The sequence below is a fragment of the Mus caroli genome, unplaced genomic scaffold (genome assembly GCF_978045245.1).
Source record: "Mus caroli unplaced genomic scaffold, Mus_caroli_1 scaffold_19, whole genome shotgun sequence".
NCBI classification, from domain to species: Eukaryota; Metazoa; Chordata; class Mammalia; order Rodentia; family Muridae; genus Mus; species Mus caroli.
Window position 1 is genome coordinate 9,295,850 of NW_028227274.1, and position 27,976 is coordinate 9,323,825.

Sequence of the window (27,976 nt, forward strand, 5' to 3'; positions counted from 1 at the left end):
GAATTAATTAGATTCGGTGGCTGGGAGGAAGGAACCGGAAGGCGGTGCCTGCACAGGGAGTGCCCACTGAGAGAAAGCCAAACCCAGCCCTCCGTGCCAGGAGCTCGTCAATAACAACCCTTGCCAGAAAACCTTTGAACCGGAAGCGCAGAGACCGGAAGTACAGCCCTTCTGGGGTACGAACAGCCAATCAGAAGTGAGATCCTTAGTATAGAGGGCGGAAAAGAAGTGGTCCAGTTCCGGCCGCGGCCGCCGCCGCCGCCGCCGCCATCTGTCACCTCACCTCCGGCACCGGCAGCGGGTTGCCCGTGCCCCGCCCGTGTCCTCGGCGGAGCCCTTTCTTCCTCTTGTCACCTCTCGACTCCGTTCTCGTCTCTGCCTTCTTCCCGGAATGGATCTGGTCGGAGTGTCTTCGCCTGAGCCAGGGCCCGCAGCAGCCTGGGGACCCAGTAAGGTGAGCGAGCGGTGGTCACGGCAAGTGAGCCAGCTCACGCCAAATGCTGGTCTCCGAAGCTAGGAGACGCGAGTCGGGCGAGCCTGGGGCGGGACCCTGACGGCTTCGCTCAGGGTGCTCGGGGGTCCGCCTGGATCTGCGCTTTGTCTTCGCTATTTGTTTCTGGACGGGAGCGGAGCGTCCCCCACGGACGCCGAGATTGAGGGAAAACAGCTGGCTCTTGTTTTTCACTGGCCAAGTGGGTCATCCCAGCCCCGAGAAAGCTTAGAAGATCGCCTTAGCAAACTGTCGCTTTCAGACGAGTGCGGTTATCCCAGTTCGATAATGTCTTGTTTTTGAAATGTTAAAAATCTAGGTGCTCCTTCCCCGCTCCAGCTAATTATACTAAAGTGGGCAGTAATACTGTAAAACGGTTATGAATTTTCATGTTCTACCATAGGCTTTGTTTTTCTGTACCTCTCGAGTGGCAGACTACGATTCTTTTCTGTTCGTGTCTGATTTTTACGCCTCCTCTTTCTCGTGTTACACTGGTTAGGATGAAAAGGCCGGTAACACTTGCTGAGAGCAACAGTGCTTCCTTTGGGGGTTGTATTCCTCAGGTTTAAGGTCGTGAAGGCGATCCAGCCTTCTAAAACCTCATAATAGTTTTTTGCATGCTAACTCAGAATATTTTGCCTCATTTATTAATTCAGTTGTTAATCTCAGTGGACCCTGGCTTTTTTTAATCCAGAAAAAAAAAAGATTTTGTGGGGGTTGGTGTGAAGGGATTGGTGTGAAAGGGTTGGTTTTTCGAGACAGGATTTTTTTTGTGTAGCCTTGGCTGTTCTGAAACTTGCTCAGTATATGAATCTGGCCTCTAACTCAGAGATCCACCTGCCTCTACCTCTAGTGCTGGAACGAAAGACATGCACTATGACTGCCAGGCTCAACTGTTCAGTTTTTTGGTTTTTTTGTTTTTGTTTGTTTGTTTGTTTGTTTTTGTTTTTCGAGACAGGGTTTCTCTGTATAGCCCTGGCTGTCCTGGAACTCACTCTGTAGACCAGGCTGGCCTCGAACTCAGAAATTCGCCTGCCTCTGCCTCCTGAGTGCTGGGATTAAAGGCGTGCGCCACCATACCCAGCTGTTCAGTTTTTTAAAAGTTGATTTTATAAGTTTTTAAGCCTATAGGAAGATTCAAATGTTGTACTGGTAAATATAGTTACATCTTCATGTCATAGCATGGATAAACGTTTGTGTGTGAGGCTCTGACTTTGTTGATGAGGTCAAAATGAATATACATAAAAGAACAAAAGTAGAGACCAGGTTCTTTGACTTTCTCCAGCTAAACACCCACAGAAGTTGGAGGAAATTTTCAGTGAAAACACGTACCCTGAGACCATGTTTCACTTCCTAAATAAATAATACCAGATAAAAAATGCCCTCCACCCTCTCCTCTAAGTGTATGTCAACAGAACTATAAAATCCCATTTTCATCATTTAACAAAAAGTATGTTCCTGGAGTTTTTTGGTAGACAGACTGACAAAACCTTTCCTTCTCTAAGCCTGGAAAACCACAGTGAGGGCCTGGGGAGGAGGAGATGTAGAGGCCCTGAGAATAGGGCTCTTTAAAGAATCACTAATGCAAAGCTTGATAGAAGGGAGCTTACTCTTCTATTTATTTGTTGTATATGTTTTGATTGAAGTATACTGGAAAATCCATCCCACAGATCGATCTGTCTATCTATCTGTATATATAGTTATAGCAAATATAACTGAAGATGGACACAGTAACACAGTAGAGTTAGCATGAGTGTGCAGTTACACATTCAGTCAGGCCACAGGATGATGATGTCATCAGATCTGATGTAAACTCGGCAAAGTCTATTATACTTGAGAGAATAAAAGTTACAAAGAAAAAGCATGTCTTAGTAATGCTGAAAAAGTTTTGACCTCACAGTTCACTTGACGGGGTCCCAGTGACCTGCTCTCCAGGGTACGAGTGACAGAATGCCACACTGCTATTACAGACAAAGAGTTACAGGCCATAGCCCAAGACAGTGGGGGACTGTCAAACCAGAGGCAGAAGCTGGGAAGTCTGTAGCTCCAACAGGGAGTTGTAGAAATGAATCCATGGACCTGCTACAGACACCAAAGCGTCTGAGAAACTCAAAACCAAGAGGAGCTTAAGGAGACATGACAACTCTAATGTGGTGTCCTGATGTGATTCTACATCAGAAAAAGGCATTCGGGGAAAGCTAAGGAAATACTAGTAAGGTATGACTTTAGTTTTAGCATATTGCTAGGCATGGTAGTGTGTGCCTGTAGTTCCAAGGCTGAATGCAAGAAAATCAGGAGTTCAAAGCCAGGCTGGGCTGTCTAGTGAGGACCTTGTCTCAAAAACTGTATGTAATGGTGCATACCTGTCCTCCCAGCACTGCGGAAGCTGAGGTAGAACTGGAAGCAGTGGGGAGTGAAGTTCCAGGAAAAGTTGTACTAGTTATGGTGAGTGTGCAGTTCTAGTGAGAGACGTTGACCCTCAAGTTAGGGAAAACCCAGAACATTTTTCCAGAAACGTTTGACTCATTCATTGACTCATGGACAATGTGCCTTGGATTATTTGATTAGAAAAAGGATCTTCCTGTGAGTTGTGATCTTAGACTTGCTTTAAGTAGAGGACTGAACTTTTGTTACTGGGTGCCTCTTGAGTTTGTCATTTTTCATTTTACCAGAGTCTGTCCCCATAGATAGCATCAGTAAAAACCTTTCTATAGTGTGGAGTGAGCAGCTAGGAACAGACACATCATTTGGAACCAAAGGAAATGAGGCTGATTCCTTCGACCTGCACTAGCCAGAGACTGATGAATGTGGCCATGGTCAAGAACCGTGAGGAGCAGAGTTCAGTGGTGGGACTTCACCAGATCATATGATGGGATCATCTCTGGGTTAAGGATTTAGGAACGTGGCTATGGGTCTGTCAGATACAGTGTTAGGTTTATATAGCTGGACCCAAAATACTTGAGAGAACCATTTACAGGGTGAAAGATTCTGGCTCATGGTTTCAGAGTGTTCAGATCATGGTCACTTGGCTGTGGTTTTGGGCCCGTAGTGAGAAGTCAGAGCTGAGGATCTGGAAGGAAGCAGAGCAGAACCCTTGTGGTCTAAGTTGTCTCTGGGAAACCCTCCCAGGCACACCCAGAGGAGTGATTGGCATCCAGGCATTTCTTAGTCTGATTATATTGACAGCCACAATTGACCTCAGATGCACTCAGAAAGGATGGGTGTTGTTTCTCATCTGAGCTCCATGTTATGTGTAAATATATTGATGGACAGAATTGTGAGTCAGTCACGGATGGGGTAGGAGTCCGAGATTTCGCATTGCCTTGGGTTTACTGCCACTTTAAAATTTTAAAAGTTTCTTGTTATTGTGTATATGTATGATGCAGGGGTTGGGGCACCTGTGCCATGGTTTGCATGTGGGGATAAGAAGACAACTTTATGGACTTGGTTCTCTCCTTCCAGCTTTCCGTGGGTTCTGGGGATTGAACAAGCAAGGTTGTCATGCTTGCTCCCCAGGTGTCTTATCAGCTGAGCCGTCTCACTACTGCCTCGTAACTACTCAGTAAAGAGTCTCGAGATTGACAGCACTGTCCACTATCTATCCTGGTGCCAGTTCATAGGAGAAGCCTCTGGTACATGTCCCAAACCCCTTTCAGCAGGATGAACATCTGTGGAGTGCTCCCTTCCCCAAAGCTGCCCCTCACAGAGCTCAGGGGAATTTTGTGGAAGGCTTTTACCGGCTACTTTTCTGTTTCAATTTGATTTTAAACTGTGGGAGCCTGAAATTGTGACTTACCTAACTCAAGGAAGTTGCCTCAGTGGAAGGTGGCCCAGTTGAACTGGTTGGCAGAGACAGGGAAGTATAGCTGTAGAGTGTGAGGTTCCATAGGACATGGTCACTGTGAGTGGGCAGTTCCGTGTGCTTTTTTTATCTATGGCCTGTGGTGGCCTGTGGTTTTGGACTTGTCTTTGGGGAAATAGAGAAACTGCTATTTCAAAGTAACAAGATTTCTGCCTGACACTTGGCTCTTCTCAGGAGTGTGTCACCTTGTAGATTATAGTTAATGTCTTTAGAATCTGGTGATGACAGTAGACCCTGAGCCTGAGAAATAGGCAGGCAAGATGGAGGAAGGAACTTGAGCAATTAGAGATGCTGCAAGGTACCAGACCCCTGCAGCTTCAGACTACGGTTGGTTATCTTTGCGTGGTTTCCTGTGGCGTGTGTCATGCAGTAATTACTTGAGTGTTGCTGTGTCTGAAGCTCTGAGCTGAGTCCTGAGGATAAGGGCTCATGCTCTGTTCTGGCTGCACTTTAGTGCTGATCTCTACTAATGGAGCTCTCCTTTGTCTCAGTTTCTAAGCCTTTAACATGTAGATGATATGGCCAGATGGAGTGGCTCATGCCCTTAATCCCAGCACATGAGAGGCAGAACCTGGTCCACACAGTTTCAGGACAACCAGAACTACAAAACAGAGACCTAATTCAAACGAGGATCCAAGAGATGGCTCCTCACCCAAGTGAAGGGATTTATTACAGATCTGAGGGAAAGTACAGCTTGAGGCATCTGGAAAGGTTCACACTGGACTTGGTCATGCTTGGGGAGAAGAGAGAGAAGCAAGAGAAAGGAGAGACAAATAGACCCAGAGACCAAGAAAGTGCATAGCCAGAATGGTTGGATTATATAGGAGTCATAAGCTGGGTGGAGGGAAGCACAGCCATTGGGCTGAAGAGGTAGGATGGGGGCAGGGCTAGGAAGTGCTGGGAGGAGCCACAGGTACTGAGTGAGACTTATCTGGGTTTCTTTGAGATCTGACAAGACCAACCAACCAATAAAGAAATAATGTAGCTACTCAAGTTGTGTCATGATTTAAATATGACTTAAATATGGGAAATATTGACATGTTATCTGTTGGGCTGGAAATGTAGTTCATGCTATTGCCTGGAATGGCAGTTACCTAGAATGGACCTTAGATTCAATCTTCACCACTAAAAAAAAAAAAAAAAAAAAAAAAAGGAGGGGCAGGAGGCTGCTACTTACCTTATTGGTTGATATTTGTGGTAAGAATCGTGACTGGAAGAATACAGTCATCTGCTTTTAGAGCTTGGACTTTGGGATTGATCAGACCAAGAACTTATTTTAATTGATTTATTTTTACTTCACTTGCATATATATTTATATGAGGGTGTTGAATCCCCTAGAAATGGAATTATAGACAACTGTGATCTTCCATGTGAATATGGGAATTGAACCTTTGGAAGAGCATCCAATTACTCTTAATGGCTGAGCCATTTCTCCAACCCCCCAGACCAAGATTTCTAGGTTACAGAGCAGACGGCCAAAGAAAGCCGTGTTCCGCACATTACAGAGAGCTTCAGCCAACTTTCAAGAAGCCTCTTCTCATCTACTACTGCACTTCTAAGGTGGGGCCTCCATGAGGATGGACCAGCTCTACAGTGGCTGTTGTAGGTGTGTGCGAGGGGCATGTGCACTTCTTCTGTCTTAGACCGAGTCCAGATAAAACTTGCTCTGGTTCCCTTAGGCATGAAATAATTGTTGATTGCACTCAGGTTCCATCCTGGCAGCCTATACAGTCAGTTCTGACCCTCTCCACAGTGCTCTGGAACCTCAGCATGGGTGGTTCCCCTGTTCAGTTGTCTCAGAGTCTCATGTACCTTTGCTGTCTCACCTTGGTTAAATAGTTTTGTGGCCAATATAGATATCAATGTTTGTTAATTCTGTAGTAGACACTCATTAAGGAATGAGCTCAGACAGTGAAACTAACACAGCATTTAACTAAGGCAATGTAACTAGTAAAATCTACATTTTGATAAAAGGCTCAAAATTGTGGAAAATTGACTCAAGACAAGGAGTAAATGATGATTTGGATGTTTTGGAAACGTGAAATAATCTAGAATCTGTGTGTTAGGAAAGCGGAGACGGTGCCGTCACTAAGGTAGGTCAGTGCTGAAGAAGGAGCCCAGGAACATTACTCTTTTGTAAAGTCTGACTCTCAGATCCTAAAGTAGGCAATACATATTTTGTGGCTTCTTCTTGGTTCTATTTCAGCATATACTCAGACATCTTAAGGAGGATTGACACTTGTGTAAGGAGCCATGGTTGGAATTAGGCATAACTCTTGAGTGGGATTAGAATTGTATTAGTTGGTAAGATTAATTTCTTTTTTCTTTCTGAGACATCCTTGCTTTGTAGGGCAGACTGGCCTGAAACAATCCTTTTCCTTTAGCTTCCTAAGTGCTGGAATTACAGGAGTGAATCACATGGCTGGTCATACAGTCTATTCCCATAAGAGAATCTACTAGGGAAGCTAAGTCACAAGCAGAAAGGTTCGATGAGAAATGGGTTGGAACAGGGGACTTTGTTGTACTTGAACTCCTTGCCTCCTGGGTGATGCTGTGTAATAGCCTGGTACTTTGTCAGCCTTGAGAACACACCTACCAAAAGGCCAGGTGCATGTCTCAGTTTACATTTACACTCAACAGGACTTGCCCTGGGAGGTGGTCACATGGCTCAGTGGATAAAGAAAGACACTTGTTGCCAGGCCTGGCAGTCTGATTTCTGTCCAATCCCTGGGACTCACATGGTAGAAGGAGAGATACAACTCCCACGAGGTGTCCTTTGACCTAACTTGCATTGTGATGCTTGCACCCGAAGTGAGCAAGTGAAAATGCAATTAACAAAAAAAGATGCTTTCTTTTAAAGTGAACTTTGTAAATAGTGAATCACTCATTTTGATAGTTTTATCTAGTTTAATTCTCAAAAGGTAACCTCAGCCGGGCGTGGTGGCGCACGCCTTTAATCCCAGCACTCGGGAGGCAGAGGCAGGCGGATTTCTGAGTTCGAGGCCAGCCTGGTCTACAAAGTGAGTGCCAGGACAGCCAGGGCTACACAGAGAAACCCTGTCTCGAAAAACCAAAAAAAAAAAAAAAGGTAACCTCAACTATGTAGTTACTATTATAAAGTTTTTCTCTTTTGTTTAAACAGTGCCCATGGGCTACCCCTCAAAACACAGTATCCTGTTCACTGACCGAGGTGATGAGCGAGGAGCTGGCTAAAGAGCTGCAGTTGGAAGAAGAAGCGGCTGCTTTCCCTGAAGTTGTGTACGTGACACACACAGCACTTGCTGTAACACAGCTTTAGAGTCTGACTGGGGATTGTCATTACACATGAGTAAAAGTGCACACTCAGCCATGCAAAAAAAAGCACACTGTACCTAATTCATCCTGATTTTCAGTACAGAGCGAGTAGCCCCTAAAGTTTTGGACACTCAAAAAAGCACTCAGAAATTTTCAGATTTTAGAGTATTTTGGATTATAATTTTTCAGATCAAGAATACTTAAACATTAGTCATTTCAGACTTTGGGTCTGAAAACTTTCAAAATCATAAGTACTTTTGGTCTCAAGCAATTTGGATAAGAGATTCTGAGTTTATATTATCTTAGACAAACCACTCTGTCTCTGGGTTTTGTTCCTTTTAATGCAACAGTTAAACTATTGAGGTATTGTTTTCTAGTGTTTGTTGTCTGTTTCTTCATTAGTTTTCTTTCTGCTTTGGTTAGATTATAGACAACAAGCATTCTGGGTTTCCGTATGGATTTCCTGACAGACCCTGTAGGTCTCTCTCCCAGCTCTCAATCCTAGCTGCGGCTCTCAGAGTTGGCTGTGGGTTTGAAGCTGGCTGGACAGAGGATGGTAAATGTGTTGGTTGCCCCTTCTTCAGTGGGATTTTAGCATTAAAGATGCTTTCTTCTCTCACAGTTAGTAGCTGTTAGCACAGCACATCAGATCAGCTTATATCACCTTATTTTGAACAGTGTTGCTGAAGGACCATTCATTTCTGGAGAAAACATTGACACTTCCAGTGACCTAATGCTGGCTCAGATGCTACAGATGGAATTTGACAGAGAATATGATGCACAGCTTAGGCGTGAAGAAAAGAAGTTCAATGGTGATAGCAAAGGTACCAGAGCTCACATGACATTTCCACTGGGTGGTAGGAAATGCCTGTGTACCCTCCAAAATAAACCATCAACATTTTACCTTTTAAGTTTCCATTTCGTTTGAAAACTATCGCAAAGTTCATCCTTTTGAAGACAGTGACAGCTCTGAAGACGAGGTTGACTGGCAGGACACTCGAGACGATCCCTACAGACCAGGTGCTTCTTGTTAGGGCACAGTTGGGAAGGGTGGAGTACGGAAGAGCAATGTCTCCAGTGAACTTGTCTAGATTCATGTTTATATTTGGATCTCATTTGATAATTCACTCTATTAGATTCAGTGTTTCTCCGGTGTCTTGCTGAGTGCAAGACTTTATGACTTGCTATTCTTATATTCTTGGCTTTTCTTAATTGCCTTTAGCAAAGCCAATTCCTACTCCCAAAAAGGGTTTTATTGGAAAAGGAAAAGACATCACCACCAAGCATGATGAAGTAGTATGTGGAAGAAAGAACACAGCAAGAATGGAAAATGTAAGTTATAGATAGTTAAATACATTTTAAAAACAATATTCCAGTCCAGGTATGGTGCAATGCCTTTAATCGCAGTATTGGGAGGCAGAGACATGGTGTACATAGTGAGTTACAGCCAGCTAGGGCTACATAATGAACACAAAAACACAAAGCGCGAATACAAACCAGCAGCATTCTGGATACAGTATAGGACATTTCTAAAGCTTTATTTTCTTTTACTTCTTTCATATGGTCTCACAACATAGTTGAGGCTGGCCTCAAACTCATGCTCCTTTTTGTGCTCCTCTATACTGTGGCCACCACCTCAGGCTGTAGAGGTGGTCTAGATGAATGCCCAAGCCCCAAACCCAGTGTGCAAAAGAGAGCACACAGTGCTGTGGGGTAAAACATAGGATCATAGTTTCCAAACTGACTTAATTTACAGGATTCTACAATTAAGAAGAATAGCAGAGCCCCTAGTACATGATTTTTTACAAACAGTGTTTTTACAGGACACAGCAATAGGGACAGGAAAGAGCGAGAAAAGGAAAAGCTTACACTTGTTCTTCCAGAGGACCCAAGATTGACTTCCAGCACCCACATTAGGTGGTTCACAGCCAACTATATACTGCAGCTCCAGCGGCTGCAGGAGGTCTGATGCCTCTGCCTCCGAGGTCATTCACACATGCTTGTGCATGTGTATCCACCCACAGTTAGAAAGAAACAGTAAAACCAAAAAGTCTTGGGCACTGGCAACATAGCTCAGCAGTTTATAGTTGTTGCTGCTCCTGCAGAGGACTTGGGCTTGTCTCCCAGCACCCACATGGTGTCTCACAGCCATCCTTGACTCTGGTCCCAGAGGATGTGATACTCTTGGTTTCCATGGGCACAGGCATGCACATGGTACATTCATATAGGCAAAACACTCACACATACAAATTAATTTTTTTAAACTTTGCGTGTGTGTGTGTGTGTGTGAGAGAGAGAGAGAGAGAGAGAGAGAGAGAGACACACACACAAACAGGTGTTGAGGTGCGTATGGAGGCCTGAGGAGGACGTTGGATCCCCTGGCACTGAGTCAAAGGTTGCTGTGAACCTGTTTACATGGATGCTAGGAACTGACTCAGGTTCTCTGGAAGAACAAGTGTTCCTAATTGGGGAGCCATTTCTCCACTCTAAAGTATTTTCTTTCATAAGTACTGTGGTTGGTAAGAATGCAGACCTTAGCACACAAATGCACGTCTAGTAAGTATCTCATTGGGTGTGCTTGTGCTGTATTCTGACTGGAAATACTTGGTATGGCTCTGGCACAGTGCAGTGCAGCAGAACTTAGTCATGGGGAATACCACCTACCCTGTCTTCTGACATGGTAATCAACTCAAATTTAAATATCCACCGATGCCTAGCAGCTATCTAAGTGGACTATAATTGCCGTGGAGGTGATTGTACAGTTTACTGTAGCAGCTTAGTCTTCAAAAATAATTTATGAAATTGTATTTTTTTGTTGTTGTTAAGATTTAGAGTAGGGTTTATAACATTGTGTTCTTTGGCATGAAAATAAGGTACAAAACAAATGCTGAGAGACATTCACTTTAGATATGGTGAAGTGTTTCTCTGCATAGGATATGTCATCCTTTGGGCTGCAGTTGTTTTGTGTTGCTCCCCTGGGCCTGTGGGTTGTTTTTGTATGAGGCCATCTGTTGAGTATGAAATCGACTGCAAGACTAACTTCTCACCGTTGTTCCCAGCATCGTGGCTACCATGTGAAAACATTTAACTCGTGACTTTTCTGTTTTTGTCAGTTTGCCCCTGGCTTTCAGGTAGGGGATGGAATTGGAATGGATTTGAAACTATCCAACCACGTTTTTAATGCCTTAAAACAACACGCCTACTCAGAAGAGCGTCGGAGTGCCCGTCTCCACGAGAAGAAGGAACATTCTACCGCTGTAAGCATGCTTAGCACTACTACTGTGGTTGAAAATTCATATTACAAACAGTGTTTTCAGGAAAAAGAACAAAACAAAACTTTATGTTTACCTCCACCCCTTTCCCTGAAATTGGCTTTCCAAATCAGGGCTACTCGAGTGATGTTGCTTTTTGGCATTTTCTGATTTAACATTCAGTTAATCAGTTATTGAAGACACATATTATAGAGTTTTCAATTTCTGGAAGCAGTGCTGCCAGGCTCGCAGGATTTGGTGTAGCGGGTGAAGCCCCTCTTCCTGTGTGGCCCCTCACATGAAAGTGGTACCCAGGACAGCACCCGTAAAACATACACTGGGTCAGGGGTCATCAGAGGCTTTGGTGGAGGTAGTAATTTTGAGCCTTCAAACCCTGACATCACCTAGCAGGACCCTAAAAGAACCCAACTGGCTTAGCAGAGACAGTTGGTGACCCTTGATTTCATGAGATTCAACAAGTTTTAGCATGTCCAGAACCTGTATGAGGTTAACTCCTGGTAGTGTTTTAGTAAAGTGACCCATCTGCCTGCCAGGGACTAGTCTAGTCAAGGAGTTCAAATTGAGCTCAGGTGGCTCATGCCTATAATCCCAGCACATTGGAGTGTGAGGCTAACACAGCAGTATTGCCATGAGTTTTAGGGTAGCCTCGGCTTTCCAGTGATTTCCTGGCCAACCTGGACTAGTGATATCTTATTAAAAAAAAAAAAAAATTACAGATAACATTATTTGCTCTCTGGGCTAATGCAGGTGAAAAAATGTTTGAAAACTGGACACTGGACATGAAAGTATAATGTGTAAACTGAATTAAACCCTGGCTGTCCTGGAACTTGCTTTCCAGGCTGGCCTTGAACTCAGATACACGTGCCTCTAACCTCCCGAGTGCTGGGACTACCGGCATGTGTTACACACCCCACGATTGTTTTAGTAAGTTCAGTTACCTGTACCCACACCAGGCAGCTCAAGTCTGCCTTAGCATCCACATGTATACATAAATAAAAAGAATAACGTTTTTCTAAAACCTGTAAGACAGAGTTATTTAAACTTGGTTAAAGTTGGTAAAATAAGACTTTGATTAAGCCAGTGTTTGGGTTTTGATTTGTTTTAACTTCCAGTTTCTTTTTTAAGGGCAGAATGTGGAAGTTATAGCCAAAGAGCCTCATTTCAAGGCTCAGTAGTAGGGAGCCACAAGGGTACACAGGGGAAGATGTCACTAGGTTGGTACTGGCTCAGGACTGGAAGGGAGAAGCTGTTGTCTTCTAGCCTCGGAATATCTCCAGAGGTGGTGTATGAATTCTACCTTCATAAAAGGTAAAAGAGAGACCTGGGTCCCCAGTGGAGGGTACCTAGCTAGGTAAAGAAGATGTTACAGGGCAGTCAAGAAAGGTCAGAGGTTAGGGAAGGGGAGAGACTTTGCATACATTAAATCTAGAGGTTTACAATCTGTACACTCCTGCCTGGCATCCCAAATGTATCACTTACCACCTGCGTACATTTCCCCCAGTCCTATTGGCTGTAATCTCGGCATATGTCCCACCCACAGTCCTGGCAATAGTGTGGGGGCTGGGGAGGGAGCACATTGCTGCCATGGAAGGAGACGGCAGGAATGTGACCCCCACTCTTCAGGGGAGCTGTTCTCCGTTCGGTTTTCTCCTCTGGGGCTAGTCATTTATCTTGGGACAAAATTGGGGGTTACCAGAGGCCAGAGGGAACATAGTCCTGAACACTCTATCAATGACCTCCGAGACTGGAGCCGTGCAGGGTGCCACCCAGGAGCCCTCATTGTCTCTGCACTTTGTCTACTTTAGTATCCTACCTGGGAGGACGGGGAAGAGTGGAGGAGTATAAGCTCAGGGTGCAGGGCTCAGGGTTTTGATTTCCTTGAAGAGATTCCTTTCCAGACCCACATCATCTTCCATAAAGTGGGGAGCCAGAGCTAGGAAGCCAGCAGTGCTGTGAGAAGGACGGTGAGGCCCTTGGTCAGAGCAGATGCTCTTCCGGGAAGCTAGTTTTCCCAGTACATCAGAGCCTCTTACTCTGCACATCGAGGCTCATGGTGAAGTGAAGGAGAATAGGCTGACTTCTCCGTGAGGTCAGTTGGAGGAAGCATAGCAGATGAGCGGTCATCTTCAGACACTTCCAGAGCAGGCTGCGGGTGGGCCCGAGTCCCTTACACACAGTCAGTGCCTGTGTCCACACTCAGACACATCGTATCTCACCTACTCTGTGCTCTACATCGTAGGATCGCCCTTCAGTGGCTCTCCTTACCTTTCAACATGGGTTACTATGGCTCTGCTGTCAGCACTTAAAGTCCCTTTGGGGCTATTCCTCAAAAAGCTCTGGCCCTTGAGGTTGTCTGCCACAGAAGGAGTGACTCTATGGCCCAGACTCGGGACTGTCACCAAACCCATCTCTTTAGCTAGCGTCATGACACTGGAGCTGACAGCCAGGGGCCCTGAGGGAGGGAGGGAGGGAAGAAGTACGTGACCGTGCTCCTGCTCTCATGAGCGCCTGCTGTGCATATGCCTTTACAGAGTCGTTCATGTTGACCATTTCACTTATAGAACTTTGTCTCTTACAGGAAAAGGCAGTTGATCCTAAGACACGCTTACTTATGTATAAAATGGTCAACTCTGGAACCCTGGAGACAATCACTGGCTGTATTAGTACAGGAAAGGAATCTGTTGTCTTTCATGCATATGGAGGGAGGTAAATGAAAAACCACAACCAACAGTGCCACGGTGTGAAAGCACCTTTCTCCTCAGGACTCATGGATTTATATAGAATCTAACAGTGCTGCAGAGCAAGTAGGCATTTAGACATCACTACTGTAGAAAGGTTAGACAGTACTTTTTATTTATTTTGTACTTATAAAGCATTCAAATGCCTATTAATCAAGTCTTTGCCTTTAGTTTTCATAATTATTTCTCTTTACACACATCCATAATGCACAAACTATTTTTTTTAAAGTCTTTCTTTTTTTTTTAAAGATTTATTTATTTATTATATGTAAGTACACTGTAGCTGTCTTACACACCAGAAGAGGGCATCAGATTTCATTACAGATGGTTGTGAGCCACCATGTGGTTGCTGGGATTTGAACTCGGGACCTTTGGAAGAGCAGTCGGTGCTCTTAACCACTGAGCCATCTCACCAGCCCATGCACAAACTATTAAGTTGGATTGTTAAATTCTAAAAAAGAGGATAGAAGGCAGGCTGGGCCTGGGGATGTCGCTCTGTGGTAGAGTACATGCTTAGCACACATAAGGCCCTGGGTCTAATCCCAGCACAAAACCAAAACAACCAAAAGAGAAGTGGGGTGTGGGGTACAGGCTTGCCTCTTTCAACCTCTAGTCTGAAACAGAATACTCACTATGGGATTTTTGTAGAGCACAGTGAGATCGTATTTTGTAATTGCTGGTATTAATCTTTTTTTCTTTTTCTTTCTTTTTTCTTTTTCTTTTTTCCTTTTTTTTTTTTTCTTTTTTCTTTTTTCTTTTGAGGCAGAGTTTCTCTGGGTAGCCCTCGGCTGTCCTGGAACTCACTCTGTAGACCAGGCTGGCCTTGAACTCAGAAATCCGCCTGCCTCTGCCTCCCAAGTGCTAGGATTAAAGGCGTGTACCACCATGCATTTCTTCCTTATACTTTTCAACACAGGCTTCCTTGAAATAAGACATAATATGACTTAATGTACAAGTTATTGTAAAACAAACGATTGGCCTTGACTAAAACGTTACAAGAAAGTGCTAGAAATAGTCTTCATCAGAACTTACAGACTTGTTTCCATAAGTAACAATTTTGAGTCCAATCTTTCAGAAGTTTGTATATGTTTGTTACTTATCTGAAGCAGTGATCTTCCCCCAGTTAACATACCTTAAGGACTTCTAGGTATTAGTAGACCTTTCTGTATTCTAGACTTATGTGTGTGCGAATATGTGCATACATGCACCCGTGACAGTAAGCGGCTGAATGGCATTGTTGGCTCCCTGGAGCTGGAGTTACAGGTGTTTGTGAGTGTCCTGCGTGGGTGCTGCGAACACATTCCAGTCCTCTGGAACGGGGAGCACGGCAAGTGCTCTTAACTCCATTCCTGACCATGCCACTTTAAATGACATGGGAACTTGTAGGGACATCCTTGAATTTAGATGTACTTTTACAGGCGTGCCCTGAAGCTCAATTCCTAATGAATCACTGAGACAAACTGTATGCCTTGTTTTTCCGTCTTTGTTGAATAGTTAGTGGAAGGCTTCACTGAATGGAGAGCTGGCTTTGTTCCCTTTCAAATTCTGAGCTAGCTAGTGTAACAAATCCTGTTTCTTGGGGTTTCCCCTTTGATTTTTTTTTTTTTGAGCTGGAGAGTTGGTTCAGAGGGTAAAGTGCTTGTTATGCATGTGTGAGGACTGGAGTTTCCTGTGCTCCTATAGCAGGGTGGAGCTGGAGACAGCAGAGGCCCTGGAAGCTTACAGTCAGCTTGCCTGGCACACAGACAACAAGACTCTGCCCCAAGGTAGAAGGGAAGGACCAATGCCCTTGGTTGTCTACTGACCCTCATTCACACAAGGACATAAAAGGAACAGTACATATGGTCTTTGTCACCACAACTGTCAGTCAGACTCTCTCGTAACAGGAGGAGTTCACTGCAGTAAGAACACTGATGAACACAGAAAAAGCATGCAGTTGCTTACACACGGGAAGACCACAGTAGGGTAGGAAGAGACATGGGCGAGGTCATTGCCAGACACATTCAGGGAAGACATCATGAGGAAGTCAGTCCCACCTCAACTTTTTCTTTAAAGTGAGCAAAATCCCCAATATTGACAGCCAAATGCTAGTTGAAGAAGTATAGTCATGATCTGTAGCTGCTTGTCCACATAGCTCTATCTGTATATCTGTGTATTAGTCAGGTTAGTGTTATTATTATTCCTTTTTTTTTAATTGGTTTTTGAGACAGGGTTTCTCAGTGTAACCAGCCCTGGCTGTCCTGGTCTCGCTTTGTAGACTAGGCTGGCCTTGAGCTCACAGAGATCTGCCTGCCTCTGATTGTCAGGATTCAAGGTGTGGGTTACCACTCTTGGCTTAGTCAGAGTTCTTTAAAAGAACAGAAATGATAGAATTACATACATAGGATTGTATGTGTATACATATGTATATATTTTAAAGGGGGATGACTTATTAGAGTGGCTCACAAACTGGTCTGATAGTCCAACAATGGATGCCTCCTGATAGAAAGGCCAAGAATCTGATAAGTTGTTCAGTCCAGGAGATTGGATGTCCCTGGAGCCCCTGGGAATTCCTAGGGAGCTGCTGATCTTCTGTCTGCATTGGAATCGTGAAGAAGTAGGTTCTCACGCCTACAGTGAAGGGATACCTCAGGATACTGCAGGATAGATGATCTTGCCAGCAAGAGTGAGGGCAAGGGGCCTTCCTTGTCCTTTTATGTGGGCTGTTAACCAGAAAGTCTGGCCCAGATTTAGGGTGGATCTTCATACTTAAATGATCTGATCAAGAATAATCCCTCAGCCAGGTGGTGGTGGCAGCACATACCTGTAACTTGAGAGACCGAGGCAGGAAGATCTCTGTGAGTTTGAGCCAGGGCTATGTTGTGAGACCCTGTCCTGGCAAAAAAGAAGAAGAGGAGGAAGAAGAGGGAGAGGAGGAAGAAGGGGAGGAAGAGGAAGAGGGGAAGTAATGGGGATAAGGAAGAAGAGGAAAAGGAAGAAGGAGGAGGAGAAGGAAGAGAATTATTCCTTATAGCATGCCAGCTTCTTGGGTTTCAGCTGATTACAAATACAGTGAAGTTAACAGCTAAGATCAGTCATCACTCTAGAAAGAGCACAGTGACAGTAGTTGCCGCAGGAGAGGTGGGGAGGGAGGGAGGGAGGGAGGCTGCCTCAGGCATATAGTCAGAGCTTCAGCTCTGTTGATAAGTGTATTAGACAGTTTCAATTTTGTGCTAATCAACAAAGTTATACTTTTACCTGACAGTAAATGTTAGAGATATGGGGAATAACATGATATAAACACAGTGATGTGGTTAAGGGCCTTAAGTTGGCATAAGAAGCCAGACAGGATGCACATAGGTAGTTGCAGCTTCCTGTGAGTTAAGAGTTCACTTGAGCAACAGTAAGACTCTATACTAGGGAGAGAAGGAACTGGGTATGTTGGTGCACGCCATAATCTCAGCACTCAGGGTGAAGGCAAGGGGCACAGGATTGCTTTTTGGGGAGATGGGGGTGGGAGGGTTTCAAGACAGGGTTTCTCTGTGTAGCCCTGGCTGTCCTGGAACTCACTCTGTAGACCAGGCTGGCCTCGAACTCAGAAATCCACCTGCCTCTGTCTCCCAAGTGCTGGGATTAAAGGCATGCACCACCACTGCCTGGCTGGGGCACAGGATTTCAAGTTCACCCTTAGCTGCATAGTAAATGTGGGGCAAGCCTAGGCTATCTGAGTCCCTGTCGCAAAAAATAAAGCACAGAAAATTAGCAGAGGGATATGTGATTTGCCTAAGGTACGGGGACGTGTTTTGCTAGGAGAATATTGAGATGAATTATTTAAATTGGACTCTATCTCTGATTTTATTTTTTTGAAAATAGGGTTTCGTTTACTCTGTGGGTAAACTGCCCAATGACAGGAAGCTCATCTCACGTCAGCCTAGTATGTCTGTAACATATTTAGGGTATTGGGGACATTTCTTTTAAAGCCTCTAATCTCTTCCTGAAAGCTGCCTCATCCAGTTGCCAGTGTTTAAGCAGCTTCCATCCACTGGGTATTCTTAGGTGCTCAAGTCCCTGTTCTAACCCAGTACAGGCTCCATCACTGCTGCCTTCAAGGTTAATAATATATAGACAACAGCTGATGTGGCTGTACAAGGTTGCAGTGGAGCAGTGTTGTGTTTTGATGAGGAGAGCAGGGAAGTCTGATGAAATGACTAGGAAGGACGTACCCAGTGTGCATGGAAGATGAGGTTGCACTGCACGGCAGACTAGAGAGTGGAGCCTAGGAGGCAGGAGGAGGTAGGGCAAGAAGGACTGAGACCCTGGAAGGAGTCTGCTATTTAAGCTCAGTGGGAACCAAAGGTGGAATTTTTTTTTTTTTTTTTTTTTTGGTCAAAAAATGACTTGGGCTGCTAGAAGGAAAATGAATGATAGTAAAAAAGAAAAAGAAAAAGTGTCTTGGCTATGGATGTAGCTCAGTAGCATGTAGCATGGAGAGTTCTGGGTTCAGACCCTAGTACTCTAGGAAAAGTCTTCATGGCAGTGTAAATGAACTATTGTGTTGCTTTACTCTTGGTGCAGTGAAGCGAATGGGAAGCTATGGTTAGAAAGTATAATCAGCAGTCTATTCTGTTGGACTGGTCTTGGTGTTATTTCCTGAGATGAGAGCCGAGGGGAAAACAGATCTAGGAAGCTACCATTGTTCTTGGCATGGAATGGAAAGTGGACGACACCTGGTAGACATCCAAGGAAACCAGTGATGGGTTGAGTAAAAGGGCCTGATATTTAGAGAAAACAGGAGCAGGTATGGAAAGGTAAGTGCTCTCCATAGATAGAGGACATGAAAGCCTTAGATCTCACACGCCACACAAAGAAAGGGTTCCACAGAGCCTGCTAAAGGACTCTGAACCTTTGCGGCTGTGTGGAGAAGTAGCCAGGAGAGTGTAATACACAGAGAGGTTGCTGGCGTGGCTCAGATTCTGTCTTCTGGGTGCACTTCATTTCTCTTCCAGCGTAGCCTGCCTGCAGGTATTTAGAAGAAATGTTGCTATAGTTTCATCCACCTTTTCTTCCCTGTTATCGCTGTGATTCAAACCTCTTGAGTCAGCCCTGCCTCTGCCTCCCTTGGTCTTCCTACTCTAACATGCTGGTCATGTGATAAGCCCTCGTGGTGGCTGCTGCCTCTAGAGAAATGTCCCAGGTCTTTGGAGCCTGTCTCCTCCTCACCCTGTCACTCATCTTCACCTTTTATTCCCTCTCTCTAGGCAGACTTAACTGCAGTGTTTCCTCAGACAGGGCCCAAGTCTCTTGTGAATGTCATTCGAGTCCTCCCCTTTGTCCCAGCTCTGGTTCCAGTGCTGCTAACCGTGTACATCCTGGTTGGCTCTCTCTAGAGTCCATTCATGCTCTGTTTCTGCTCTCTCCTGCCCTTCACGTACCCACAGGGCGTACTTCACACCACCATTTGTCGAGAAAGAAGCCATTATTTTTAAAAGGTTTTCTCTGTGTTGACTTTGTTGACTTTTGATCCCAAATCATCCACGGTCAGAGTAGTTTGCTTTAAGAAGTGTGTTTTTCTGTTACTTGTCAAGCTTGATTCTACAGTCATGAAAGTATACTTATGTTAAAAGGAACAAAACCAACTAGGAGCAATAGTGTGTATCTATATTTCCACGTCCTGGGGAGCTGAGGCAGGAGAATCATTTGGGTCTAGGATTCCAGGCCATCCAAGGAAACATATTAGAACCCCCTAAAACCTAACACTTTATTAAGATACAGTACTTGAAGGTATTAAATAAACAAGGCAAAGCAGCGGCACCTTGAAACAAAGTAGGTGTGCTTGGTGGGATGGAGTCTTACCATGGTAACCTATGGTGACCTACAGTGACTCAGTTCTTCTTACTCCCTTTAGCCTGGAGGAGGAAAAGGAAGATGGTAAAGCTATACCAACAGAATGTGCCATCAAGGTATTTAAAACAACCCTTAATGAGTTTAAGAATCGTGACAAGTACATTAAAGATGATTTCAGGTTTAAAGATCGCTTCAGTAAACTAAATCCACGTAAGATCATCCGCATGTGGGCAGAGAAAGAAATGCACAACCTTACAAGGTAAAGAAAATGGTCTTGCTGCAGGTGACCTTGGGAATTGCCCTTTGTACCAGGACTACTAGCCAGGCCAAGATCTACAGAATTAGCAAAAGGCTTTGACTTTCTAGTGCTTCATGAGGTTTTTTTGTCAGAAAACATTTCCATGTTTTGAACCAGAAGTCCTACTTTGTAAATAAAAAGGCATTTTCCTTCTTCACTGACTTTTAAGGGAAACTAAGGCACCATCTGCCTAGACATCCCATCACATGTGTGAAAGTTCTATGTTAAATGGTCTTTCTGTAGAATCACCGTGCATGCAGGGCGCTTGCTGCACCTATGCCAGCCTTCCCATGATGCCACTTCACTATTGAGTGTCCCTACCAGGGTCTGTGTCTTACCTTTTTTTTCGTTTCTGCATCTGTGTAGAACATAATACCAGCTTAGTGAAGGCCCTAGTTAGGTGTTCGTTGAATTAATGCATGTTTTCTCCTTCTCATCTTTATATTCTTAATTATTTCTTTCTATACAGAATGCAGAAGGCTGGAATTCCTTGTCCAACAGTTGTACTGCTGAAGAAGCACATTTTAGTTATGTCTTTCATTGGCCATGATCAAGTTCCAGCCCCTAAGTTAAAAGAAGTAAAGCTTAGTAATGAAGAAATGAAAGATGCCTACTATCAGACTCTTAATGTAAGTTGTGCCTGTGTAGCATGTGTACACTGATTTGTGAGTTGTGTGCGATAGTCCCAGCTGTTCAAGGCCAACCTGGGGACACAGCACAAGAGTCTGTCTTAGTAATGATGATAACTCTTTAAAAATCTTGGAATATAAATTTTGAAGGTGGCATAAAAGATAAACAGAATCTTGTAAAGGGTGTTGACATTAAAGTAAGTGTCTTTAAACCAGGCATGGTGGTGTCCACTGTGTTCCTGAGAAGGCAGAGACAGGAGGATAGCCACAGTTGGAGTCAGCCTTATCTAGTAAGTTTCAGTGGCATAGACTATATAGTAAGACACTGTCTAAAGGGAGTTGGGGAGGTAGAGTTGACTCAGTGATTAAGAAAGAGCACTTAACTGTCCTTGTTCCCAGCACCCAGGTCAGCTGCTCCATTGCCACCTGCAATTCTAGTTGAGAGGTTCTGATGCACGTACAGTGTGCAGGAACTCACTCCATACGGAGTACAAATAAGTCATCTCTTAAAAAGTAAAGCTGCGGGCTGGTGAGATGGCTCAGTGGGTAAGAGCACCCGACTGCTCTTCCGAAGGTCCAGAGTTCAAATCCCAGCAACCACATGGTGGCTCACAACCATCCATAACGAGATCTGGTGCCCTCTTCTGGAGTGTCTGAAGACTGCTACAGTGTACTTACATTAAATAAAAATAAATCTTAAAAAAAAAAAAAATTAAAGCTGCCTGTCTGGAATCCTACAATTTGACGGATCTCAAGTTCAAGGCCAGTCTGAACTCCTTAGTGACACCCTATCCCAACAAAAAGAGTTGCTTTTGTGTTTTGCATGTTGAATGATTTTAGACAACCTAAGAGATTCAGGGAGCAAAGGCAGGCTTCATTTTTAGCATTGCCGACTTAAAATACAAAACCACTTTCCACTGAACTTCAGTCAGGTTTAGCAGATGGAATCCTGTATCTGAGTCCTTAGGTGTCCTTAACAGTAAAGAAAAGGCCTAAGGCTACTGTTGAGAGTCAGGTTTAGCAGATGGAGTCCTGTATCTGAGTCCTTAGGTGTCCTTAACAGTAAAGAAAAGGCCTACGGCTACTGTTGAGAGTCAGGTTTAGCAGATGGAGTCCTGTATCTGAGTCCTTAGGTGTCCTTAACAGTAAAGAAAAGGCCTACGGCTACTGTTGAGAGTCAGGTTTAGCAGATGGAGTCCTGTATCTGAGTCCTTAGATGTTCCTTAACAGTAAAGAAAAGGCCTACGGCTACTGTTGAGAGTCAGGTTTAGCAGATGGAGTCCTGTATCTGAGTCCTTAGGTGTCCTTAACAGTAAAGAAAAGGCCTACGGCTACTGTTGAGAGTCAGGGGAAGCAGATTGGCATCCTTATGTAAGCAGAATGACAATGAAAATTGAACACTGGAGTGACAGGACAGTCGCTGAGTCAGATGCTCGGACTGGAAAGCCTGTGTCAGCAGTGTCGGGGGTGATAACTGAATTAAATTTGAGGCCTCCCGCTTAAGGAAACACCCCTAGTGCTGTCATTGTTCCTCTGCAGTGTTTCTAGTGAACACTGCATGTACACGTGTGCATGGTACACGGTGTGCATGGAGCCTTTGTGTCATACAGCAGCTCATGTGAATATAAAGACACTATCCAAGTCATTTGTTAAGACACAGTCGAGGGGCCTGAGCTTCAGTGGTGCGGATATCCACAGCCTTGGTTTCATCACAGTGCTTCTGCGCTCTGATGCAAACAGGAAATGTGGGGGCAAGGAGTGGACTTAAAGCCAGTATACTTCTGTGCAAGCCCAAGGCTGAGTTTGCCCTCCTAGTATCCCTTTAAAAGTCCAGTGTTGTGTGTGTGTCTGCAATCCCAGCTCTGGGCAGAAAACAGGAGGGTCCCAGGGCCTCACTGGCCAGCTAGTCTAGCTGAATCCGTGAGCTTCAGGTTTATAGGGAGAGAGACCTTGTCTCAAGAACTAAGGTGGAGAGCAATAGAGGAAGACATAGAGGCATGGACTTCTGGCTTCCACATGCATGCACATGTACATCCCACATGTATATAGTCATGAACACATGCACATACACAACAGGATACAGTAGAGAGATAAACCACCTTCCACTGCCGAGAGAAGGGCAGTGAAAAAAAGAAACCCTTTTCTGGCTGCTTGGGCGACTGAGGAAGAGACAAGTGGTCAACTTTTGTTGTTTGGTTCTGTTAGGGGGGGCAAACAAATGGTTTCAAGTATAAGTTTAGGGGTTATCACTATGTTGAATGTATGATGCTCCTTAATTTAAAGACTGTTAGCCACATGTGCCACACATTGAGAATCCCAACATTTGTGAGTCTAAGGCAGAAAGTTCATGAGTTCAAGACCAGCCTACACTACATATCAAGACTCTGGCTTACAAACAAGAATATTCCTATTCTACCACCAGCGGCAGGAAATGTTTTTCACATGGAATTGTATATGCTCCATGGAGGTCTTAGTGACCTTTATCCTTTTACAGAGAGAAGTGACTTCCCTTGGTCCCCTGGTTAGGCAATAGATGCACTTAGAGTCTGACCCATGGGCTGATTTTGTTGTCCCAGCAAGAAAGCAGAATGTCATACACTGATTCCCTGGCAGTTCCTTGCTGTGTCTCACCCTCCTGAGCAACACTAATGACAACAAGAAGGAAGGAAGGAAGGGCTTGGAGAGGCTGTGGCTCAGTTGTTGGATATGTGTGAGTCCTGGGTCCAAGTCATTACTGTGACAAATAAGAAAGCAAATAAGGTTGCTGGTTTGGTTTGTATTTTTGTTTTTGTTTGTTTGTTTGTTTGTTTTTGGGAAATAAGTTTTTAACTTGTTTTTCTGGAAAGTATTTATTGAGTTGTTTACTTTAATCAGTATCTTAATTCATTTAGTAGAGGTAAATTCAATTGTGCTTTCATTTCCTAAATGTTCCCTTCCTTTCTCACAGTTGATGCAGCAATTGTATAACGAATGTACCCTTGTGCATGCTGACCTCAGCGAGTATAACATGTTGTGGCATGCTGGGAAGGTGAGTGGCACACTTAGTTAATACTCAGGTTACGTTTCCTGACGGAGGCTATTGAGTGTAGACACACCAGTCTGTGCTTTTTGTTCACTAGGTCTGGTTGATTGACGTCAGTCAGTCTGTAGAGCCAACCCATCCTCATGGCCTGGAGTTCTTATTCCGTGACTGTAGGAATGTTTCACAGGTAGGTGTGCAAAGCAATGTTTTTTAAAGGACCTAACAAGTCCAAATATTTTCCTCCTAAGAGAACCATAATTGTAGAAATTTAAGGAAGGGATACCAGCTCCCTTACAGAGAAGGAGATAAAGGAGACATTTTCGGAATTCATTCATAGACTGGAGTCTATGACTCACATGGCCTGTTTCTAAGTGACTCTGGCTTTGGTTTGGCTCCTGCTGTTTACACAGTGAGTCGACTTAAAGCGTGCATAGTGCATAAACCAAAGGTAGAACATGGTAAGCCTGCTGCTTCCTACCACATTGCTCTATGAGACAGAGGAGCAGTGCCTGCTCACTCTCATTTCCCATTTCTAAGGGAAAGGACGCCCTAGCAGCAGAACCAAGTAAGAGAGCAACTTTGTACTGGAGGTAGCCTGTGGGCTGCTTGAAAATGATAATTCATGGGATTTAGTGAATATAGCATCTGTCCGTATGATGCCGTGCCAGAGTAATTGTACACAGGCACCATGTTTATAAGTGAAGAGGGGAAACCAGGAGGCAGAGCAGGTACTAAAGCTGGACAATATCAAGTAGAATGTGGGCCTGTTAACTGAAGGCCTGCACAATGGTGGAGTTGCCTGGTGCCTTGTGCATGCTGGTCTGTGGGAACTTTGCCCGTGTCTCTGATGGTTTGCATGCCGTTGCTAGTTCTTCCAGAAAGGAGGAGTAACGGAAGCCCTTAATGAGCGGGAGCTGTTCAATGTTGTTTCTGGCCTGAACATCTCGGCAGACAATGAAGCGGATTTCTTAGCTGAGGTGAGTGAGTCGTGCACAGCTCTCTGTCCTGTCGCTGCTGCAGGGGAGCTGCCCGGAGCTCAGGTCTCACCTCACACCCTCCAGCTTCTCTACACACACTGAAAGGCTCGTTCACAGAGGTGACACTTTGCTTTAAATGAGTAATAGAAGACTCCCAGCACTCAGGAGGCAGAGACAGGCAGATCTCTGAGTTTTAGGGCAGCATGGGTCTACATGGTGTATTCCCTGCCAGGGGTCTAAAAAGAAAGGATGGGTCACAACACATTCCCGCTTAGCTTTAGTTCTCCAGTCTCAAGAATGAGGAAGTTGACTGAGGAACACTCTGGGTGATGTCAGAACAGGAACTCACAGAACCCACCTGCTAGAAGTAGCCACAAACAGAGAGTACTTCATTGTAGTACTGAGCTACGGGAACAAAGGCAGAAAGCCAGATCCTTCAGAGATCTCTTGATACTCAGGATTGGGCAAAAGCTAAAAGGTAAAAGCAACAGCTGGCTGTGGTGGCACACATTTAATCCCAGAGGCGGGTGGAGCTCTGTGAGCTTGAGGCCAGCCTGATCTACATAGAGAGTTGCAGGCCATCCAGGTCTACATAGAGAGAGGATGTCTTTTAAGAAAGACATTTCCCCAGTGTTTTACCCACACTGCAGAGGGTAGTTAGCGTCTATTCTGAAATTCTCATGTGAACCTTGAGCTTGGCCAAGCTCTGGGGGAGCCTAAGAGCAGGCAGGAAGTACAGAGAGCTGTGGCTCAGTCAGGTGGGGTGGACACTGTGGACGGGGAGCTTTATGGAGGACATCACAAAACTGATGAGGTTCTAGTATTGACCTTGGTAATATCATCAAGTGAAAGCAAATTATGCTCTTGCCTCTCTCTTGCCTCTTGCCCCTTGCTCCCCCTCTCTCCCTGTTCCCTTTTCCCCTTTCTCTGCCTCTGCTATCTTCTTAACCACCTCCTTACCCCAATTCCCTAAATAAACTCTATTCTATACTGAAAAGCAAAGCAAAGAAAAGCAAACAAGTAGATGTGCACACCTGTCACATGCAGACAGGGTATGGGGAGAGGAAGGTGAGAGAGATTCTGATTCAAGGCCAGCATCATTAGTAATCGCCAGAGGTTAGAGAGGAAAAATGCCACTTTGGTCAGATATGTTCATAAAAAGCCAAAATTTGACTAAGGATTCCATGCTTGGTCTGTAGATAGAAGCTTTGGAGAAGATGAATGAAGATCACGTTCAGAAGAATGGGAGGAAAGCAGCCTCGTTTCTGAAAGATGATGGAAGCCCACCTGTGCTGTCTGCGGACTAGTACAGTGGTGACGGATGGCAGCTGCCATAGCCAACGAGTGTAGGTGACCTGACATACCAAAGCAGGAGTGGACAGTGCTGCTTCTGGGCTTCTCACTTGTGACCCACGTGCCAGATGTGCAATTTTTAACTCGGCATTGGAAGAATAAAATGTCACTACCTCTCATCTTACAAAAAGGATAATATAATTCTTTAACAGGTACAGATGTGTAGCCACAGGAGTCTGGATTTTATACAACTCATGATCTGAAGTGTCTAGATGAGGATTTTCACATAGGCAGTGTTTCCAAATGTGGGAGGTGGGGACTGAGGTGTTTGCAGGGGAGGCTCGATGGCTGAGCTGTGCTCCATTCCGCTCGCCTCCTGCTTTCCCTTGCATCTTTGGGTGGATGTTACTGTTTTAAATTAGCCCTTCCTAGCTGTTTGACCGTGAGCCTGGAGACCCCAGTGGGTATTAGAAATGGGCATTTGGCCTCAGTGGATGGTGGAAATGGACATAAGCAGGGGACCTTCTATTGGTACATCGTAGATGTGCGGAATTCTACATTTCCATCTCATAGCCAGGAGAGGTGACAGGTTTCTGAAAGATAAAAGGATTTCTTAACTACATTTTAAAACTTAACTTTCAGGTTTTCTTCATTTAGGTTAAGTGGTTGGTTATTTACATTTATAGTGAGAATACAAAGTATCTGGAAGGGCAGAATGTAAGAATGGGATCTGCTACATTTTAAGAAGGCAATGAAACATTTCAGTTTACATTTCCCCAAAATTGTTCACATACTGATTACTAATCATTTGGAGAGAACTAGAACAAAGTAACGAGCTGTTGAGTAAGTGGAAGACAAAGCCTGAACAGCTCAAGTACTGAGTTAACCAGCTAACTCGGCTGTCGGGCCTCTGCCAGTCTTCACACTGGCTGGACTCTGCCTGAAAAGGTGAGCCTTGTTCTGAAAACCAGTGCTTGCTTGCTCTCACCTCATTACCCCAGTTCCGGGAGTCACATTGGATCCACTAAACAGCTTCACTTTCTGTCTGGTTATAAAAAGTAAATGTAATTTATATTTGAAAATTTTTAACATTATTTTAAATTGCCAAATATGTTCTTTCTAGACTATTTATTTTTGTTTCTGTTCTACTGCTTCAATTGTATTTCAGAGGAGTGTGAATTTAGGTGGCTCATCTCACTTATGTTTGCTGCTCCACACAAAGATTTAAATGATGAGAAATTATTGGCTGGACACAAATTGCAGAAAAGTCATTAGAAACAATCATTTAAAACTTTGTTTGCTTTCTTGACATATTCTTTCTCAAACCATTGCTTGGAGTGTGCTATGAACTTGCCTTTCAAGAAATTAAAAATGAAGAGATCATTTTAGAATTGGTTCATTGTGTGGTTAATTCTTAGTCCTTATTTTAATGTCCTGGCACCAAGACACCCTTTCTATAGCAAAGTAAGCAGTGCAGTTTTTTTTTTTTTTTTTTGGTTTGTTTTTCAAGACAGGGTTTCTCTGTGTAGCCCTGGCTGTCCTGGAACTCACTTTGTAGACCAGGCTGGCCTCGAACTCAGAAATCCACCTGCCTCTGCCTCCCAAGTGCTGGGATTAAAGGCATACACCACCACGCCCAGCAGCAGTGCAGTTTTAAACACACACACACACAATTTTTGTTTTGAGTTTTACAAGTATCCCCCCCCCCCCCCTTTTGTGAGGTCAGGACATTTTTCACATAGCTGGATATTGTAGGAGATACTAGTTTGATAAGTAATCCAGTAAAATATGTATATAATAGGAATACTTTGTCTTATTTTATTATTGACTGTGAAGATGTATGCATGTATGTTAGTTACCGAGCTGGAGAGATGACAGCGGTTAAGAGCACTGACTGCTCTTCCAGAGGTCCTGAGTCCAATTCCCAGCAACCACATGGTGGCTCACAACCATCTGTAATAGGATCTGATGCCCTCTTCTGGTGTGTCTGAAGACAGCAACAGTGTACTCATATAAAATAAGTAAATAAATCCTTTTAAAAAAATGTTACCAATGCAAGGGTGATTGGAGAAAATTTCTGTTTCAATAAGATAATTCATTACTAGTTTCCATGATATAAGAATCAGATACCAGTACTTAGGAGGTAGAGGCAGACAGATCTCTGTAAGTTTGAGGCCAGTCTAGTATATATAATGAATTCCAGGTCAGCCAAGGGTATGTAGACTGTCTCCAAAACAATTACAACAACAAAAAGTTGAAAGTTAAAACTCTGGATTAT

General features: G+C 44.3%; 1 protein-coding gene across 1 annotated transcript; it reads left to right on the forward strand.

Annotated features, from left to right (window-relative positions):
* The first annotated feature begins 205 nt into the window (after nt 1–205).
* Nucleotides 206–27,089, forward strand: Riok3 (RIO kinase 3). Its single transcript, XM_021150613.3, has 13 exons — nt 206–454; nt 7,495–7,610; nt 8,325–8,470; nt 8,559–8,666; nt 8,869–8,978; nt 10,760–10,903; nt 13,497–13,624; nt 19,541–19,738; nt 20,247–20,406; nt 23,354–23,434; nt 23,526–23,615; nt 24,298–24,405; nt 25,605–27,089. Exons 1-13 carry the CDS (start codon nt 392–394, stop codon nt 25,710–25,712), a joined length of 1,560 nt encoding a protein of 519 aa, XP_021006272.1. The 5' UTR covers nt 206–391; the 3' UTR covers nt 25,713–27,089.
* Nucleotides 27,090–27,976: the final 887 nt, after the last annotated feature.